The 5944-nt window shown below is 48.3% G+C and overlaps 1 protein-coding gene across 1 annotated transcript; it reads left to right on the top strand.

Moving 5' to 3' along the window:
• Nucleotides 1-2168: 2168 nt before the first annotated feature.
• Nucleotides 2169-2744, top strand: LOC107037457. Its single transcript, XM_015256023.1, has one exon. The coding sequence runs from the start codon at nucleotides 2169-2171 to the stop codon at nucleotides 2742-2744; it is 576 nt and encodes a 191-aa protein (XP_015111509.1).
• The last annotated feature ends 3200 nt before the right edge of the window (nucleotides 2745-5944 follow it).

Raw genomic sequence — 5944 nt, forward strand, 5'->3', positions numbered from 1 at the left:
GGACGTCGAACTGTACTACGTATCGGATCAACTAGTGGGCCAGGACTCAACGTCGTTGTGAGTGCACAAAAATTCTATCTATCAATCGGTCCGGTGTGGCTCGCGTCTACTGGAGAATTGTTTCGCGTTAAATGATCTGTTGAGTCGTCGTGCATAATTCAGAGAGATTCGCTGGGGTTAATGCTACGGAAGCTGGGGGTCTATCGGTACACTTCCAAGGGGGAGGGTGCATCCACCAATTTAGAAGATCGTTTGGCTAGTTTTCGGTAATCCTGGTGTATCCCGAGGGGCTTCAAAGTATTCTAGTCGGGCTCAGGGACAGTTGGGAGTTATTTACCCAGAGGAACCGTAGTATTAGAGTTTAGGAGGAGTGTTGGCAATTAGTATTTTTCTTTTCTAAATTTGTTATTATTCTCTGGGGGTGCGAGGGAGAAGAAAATATATCCCGGGTAATATCGCGAGTAAGAGGCCTGTGGAAGCCCACGTGGGGTCTACGGACCCGCATATCGTTCATTTAACATTGGGTGAATTGTTCGCGTAAGGACCGAGCCTCTCTCTCGTTTTTCCGGATAGCAAATCAAGAGTTATTCCAGTTATTTTTATTTTTGGTTTGTGTTGCGTCAGGCGGACCGGAACCTTCCGGAAATTGTGATTATTATTATTTTCTGCCGTTGTATGTTTTGATTTTTTTTTCTCTCAAGGGTTCCTAGTGAACGAGAGTATTATTTTAATTTTCATTCATTACTTTAATTTATTTTGGGTGACGACCCGTTTCCATTAGTTTATCTGGTTTTGTTTTGTACAGTCATTATTGAGAGTGAGAGAATATAGACGATTCTGGTTACTTGAGACCATTCTCATTTATTTCATAATTTAAGATATTTCCTGTCACGATCCAAGTAATTAAGTTCGATATAGCATGAGCAAGCCTAACAACTAACTGGTAAGGGTTTGCAATGCATTCATGCCACCTGGCATCGAGGAGCTCTCAGGAAAGTATGCTTACGATTCTTTATTTCTTGTTGGGAGGTTGCTTAGCGGTAATGCCTAGTTGCAGAGAAATTGCGTCACTACAGACTTCTTAATTTCCACCATTTCATAAGGTTGAAATATCGTCCGAGGGAAATAATCTCTGGATTTTGCATTCATGACAAATGGAAGACCTGTCTTGTTACGCTCTAGCGTATTGAGTCATAAGCAGGCTCCGATAATTATCTTGAAATTTAAATAAATGAACGACGACAGGGCTTAAATATTGACTAAATCTGCCTCGTCACAATACAAAGAAATAAAAACGAAAGCCAAGTCAGGAATGTCGAATCAATGGGTCTAGAACACGACCAGATGTTCATAAAAAAATAGCTCTAAATAAAAAAAGGATTTTGAAACAATTCGCCATAAAATAAGAATCGGGACCAACGTTCTTGGCGCGGACTTTTTCTACTCACTGTCAATATCAGTCTAATCCTCCATCTACTGATCCGCGCCAAGGATGTTGGTCCTGCTTCTACTGATTTCTCATTTTGTGGAGAATTTTTTAAAAGTCATATAGATATCTGAACATGTCCTATACCCATTTATTTGACATTCCTGACTTGGCTTTCGTTTTCATTTCTTTGTATTTTTCAAAAATTTCTTGAATTTATTTCGTAGCGTCTCGAATATTCCGAACGTCGGAATTCGAGATAAATATCATTCTGTCCTTGTCCCTCACGAAATTTCAGGACAATTCTCGAACCTTCGATAAACGAAGGTATATAAACTCGTACGCTCTCCGGCGGATGAAGTCAGTCTACTTTTGAGTACGCATGTAAACACTTGCCTTTAAATATACAGTTCTTGTCAACACCGAGTTATTATTCTTGATACCCGCACCAAACCCCCACAACTGGTGACCCCGACGTGATTGAAGTGAATAGTTATCTCGCGTTTTCTTTGATTATTAATTATATCACGTTAATGCCGCGACTGTTCCACGAAATTCGAGTGCATTTCGATCGTGCACTTTGTGACTGGTTTGTGTGCCGCGTACGCTCGTGTGTTGTATCGTTCACGCGCTCCATTCGAGTTCTTTTCGTGAATTTCGGTGCATTGCTGAGCACCCAAGGATGCTGTGCTGCACTGAATATTTTTCAGACTTTCTCTAGTGTTGTTTTTCGCAAAACAAAATGCCCGATAGTATCGAGGTGCGCGAAGCTGAGAATGGAGCCCCGCTCCAACGTGTTTCATTACGATGTCCCGCCTTCAATGCCGAACGTCCAGCATTATGGTTTGCCCAGCTCGAGGGACAGTTTCATCTATCCGGGATTAACGATGAAGTAACGAGGTATTACTATGCCTCGTCTCATCTCGATCCCAAGGCCGCTGCTGAGGTGCAGGATATCTTCCTAAATGTGCCTGCCGAGGCACCGTACACACGTCTCAAGGAGGCGCTCATCGAACGCCTCACGCTCTCTCGGGACGCACGACTCCAGCAGCTGTTCGACCGAGAGATATTGGGTGACAGGAAGCCCTCGCAATTCCTGCGTCATCTCAGGAGTCTCGACGACACGGTTCCTGACAACATTTTACGCACCAAGTGGCTCAGCCGACTGCCGATGACGACGCAGTCCATCCTGGCGTCACAAGCGGACATGGCTCTCGAAAGGCTTGCAACACTCGCCGACAAACAGCACGAGATTGCATTGCCGGTAGCCCACATCAATGACGTCCAGGAGCCAACGTCCTCAGTTCTCGAGACATGATTTTCTCGTCCTGAAACCACAATCTGCGAGCTGGCATCGGCCCTAAAAGGGCAAAGCGTCCCACGTTTTCGCTCCCGCTCTCGATCCCGTTCTCGAGCAACCTCGCCAGCACCCGACAACAACCAGTACTGGTATCATCGAAGATATCACGACAGGGCTAGACGTTGCAAAGCACCTTGCTCATGGCAGGGAAATGCCCCGGCGGATCGTTAGCGGCGGTTAACGTTTCTTCTTTCAAATCCAGCCGCCTCTTCGTAACCGATCGCGCCACCAAAATCCAATACTTGGTGGATACTGGCGCCGATCTTTGTACATATCCGAAATCTCTCGCTCCTGGACCAAAGAAACGAGTTAACTATACGCTCATTACAGCCAACGGCTCGACAATCAACACATACGGCTGCATAACTCTATCGCTCAACCTCGGTCTCCGGGGGGATTTCACATGGCGCTTCGTAGTGGCGCACACAACCAAACCAATTATCGGTGCCGATTTTTTAGCGCATTTCGGCATTTTACCTGACATGAAGAATGGCTGCCTTATCGACTCAATAACTGGATTAACGACCTCATGCAAAGTGTCGCTATCCAGCATCGTCTCGGAAATTAAGATTACGCCTGTCGATCCTTCAAGGTCAGATCTCCTCGATAAGTTTTCCAATTTAACGAAACCTAAAGGAATATGCCTTCCAGCCAAACATTCGACGCTGCACCATATCGCCAGTACACCCAGACGCCTCGCCCCCGACAAACTGAAAATCGCCAAGGCGGAGTTCGACAAAATGATCCAACTGAAAATCACTCAACGTTCGAAGAGCCCCTGGTCATTTCCGCTCCACTTGGTACCGAAAAAGTCAGGCGAATGGCGACCTTGTGGAGATTATAGACAATTGAACGCACGAACAATTTCGGATCGATATCCCGTTCGCGTTCTAGAGGACTTCACTGCTAATCTCGCTGGGAAAACAATTTTCTCGACGATCAACCTCGTACGCACCTTTAATCAAATACTTGTGGCCATCGACGACGTAAACAAAACAGCTATCATCACACCATTTGGCCTTCTCGAATTCCCGTTCATGACGTTCGGGCTTCTAAATGCCGCGCAAACATTTCAACGGTTTATCGACGAGGTCACACGAGGCTTGGACGATTTCCCCTTTCCGTATATCGATGACATCCTCATCGCTTCCAAGGACATCGAGGAACATTGCAGACACCTCCACACGCTCTTTGAACGGCTCTTGAGATACAGTGTTGTAATTAACACCGCCAAGTATCATTTCGGCCAACCGGAGATAGACTTCCTCGGCCATCGTATCTCGGCGCAGGGTATCTTACCGCTTCCGTCGAAGGTAGAGGCGATCGTCAATTTTCCTCGGCCAACATCCATTCTTAAATTGCGTGAGTTCCTAGGTATGATCAATTTTTATCGCAAATTTTTTAAAGATGCTGCAAGATTTCAGGCTCCTCTCCATGAATACACTCAGGGTGCTAATGTCAAAGGGTCTCACCCAGTCGCCTGGAGACCTGAGGGCGGTACCGCTTTCACCGCCTACAAAGAGGAGCTGCGAAAAGCAACGTTACTGGTCTACCCGGACACGACACTCTCGTGGGTCATCTTCACCGATGCTTCCGAATACGCCATCGGTGCAGTCCTGCAGCAACGACGAGGACAGCACTGGGAACCACTCATATTTTTCAGCCAGAAACTACAACCGGCGCTGAGGAAGCACTGCCCTTACGATCGAGAGCTCCACGCCATCTACGCTGCCGTGCGGAAGTTCCGCTACATTTTCGAGGCGAGGCACGTCACGATCTTCACACATCATAAGCCGTTGCTTCATGCCTTCGCCCAGGATCCCGACAGAGCCACGCCGTGGCAGTTCCACCGCCTGGATTTTATCGGCCAGTTTTCGACCGACATCCAGTACGTGGCCGGCAAGGACAACGTTGTCGCCGATGCGCTTTCTCGTATCGAGGCAATCTCTGCCGCCGTCTTTACGAATGAGCTTGCCGAAGCTCAAGCCGCTGACGAGGAGCTCCAGCAACGTCTCCAGGGTCAACATCACGACGCTCTCGCCCTACGACCTGTCAACGTTCCAGACTGCGCCACGCGTATCTATTGCGACGTATCTGACGATCTGATTCGCCCTTTCTTTCCTGTGCCGTTGAGAAGAAGAATTTTCGACGCTCTCCATAGCATTAGCCATCCTGGGGCACAAGCCTCAATGAAGCTGGTAACGCAGCGCTACGTCTGGCCCGACATCAACCGAGACTGCCGTCTATGGGCCCACGCGTTCATCGCTTGCCAACGAAATAAGGTATCTCATCATGTCTCATCTCTTATTCAAGATTTTCCAGGACGCACGCAGCGCTTCGAGCACATACACGTGGACATCATCGGACTGTACGTTCCGTCCAGAGGGTATCGCAACTGCCTGATGATCATAGACCGTTTCACCAGATTTCCAGAGGTGTTTCTCATCGAGAACACTGGAGCTGAGTGTGTCGCCCGAACGCTCTTTTCTGGATGGATCTGCCGCTACGGAGTGCCGTTTCGAATTACAACCGACCAAGGAACACAGTTTGAGAGCCAGCTGTTCAACGCTGTCGCTCGTCTTCTCGGTAGCAGACATATTCACACCACCACGTTCCATCCTCAGTCAAATGGAATGGTGGAACGTCTGCATCGTCATCTGAAGGATGCCATTCGCTGTCATGAAAGCGATTCATGGGTGGACATGCTGCCTATCGTCCTTCTCGGAATTCGCGCCGCCTGGAAAGAAGACCTCGGCGCAACTCCTGCCGACTTCGTCTTCGGTGAACCGCTCCGACTACTGGGGGAATTTCTTGCTGCCTCACCACCACGCGGGCTACCCCCTACCACTTCGCCGATCTCGCTCCTCAACCCGTCGCCCGTCATGGCCAGAGGAAGATTTTCGTCTTTAAGGAGCTCGCAAACTGCTCACACGTCCTCGTTCGTCGCGACGCTCCCCATCACGCCTTCACGTCCCCATACGAGGGGCCACACCAAGTAATATTGAGGCACGAGAAACATTTTGTCATTCGAATTAGAGGCGAAAATACCGTAGTCTCCATCGACCGTCTCAAACCCGTTTTCTCGCTCCCAGACGACGAGCACAACAATGACGACGAAGCTAACGACGATTCCCACGACAGCAATACGACACTGACTG

This window comes from Diachasma alloeum, unplaced genomic scaffold (genome assembly GCF_001412515.2).
Source record: "Diachasma alloeum isolate Michigan unplaced genomic scaffold, Dall2.0 Dall_scaffold_00242, whole genome shotgun sequence".
NCBI lineage: Eukaryota > Metazoa > Arthropoda > Insecta > Hymenoptera > Braconidae > Diachasma > Diachasma alloeum.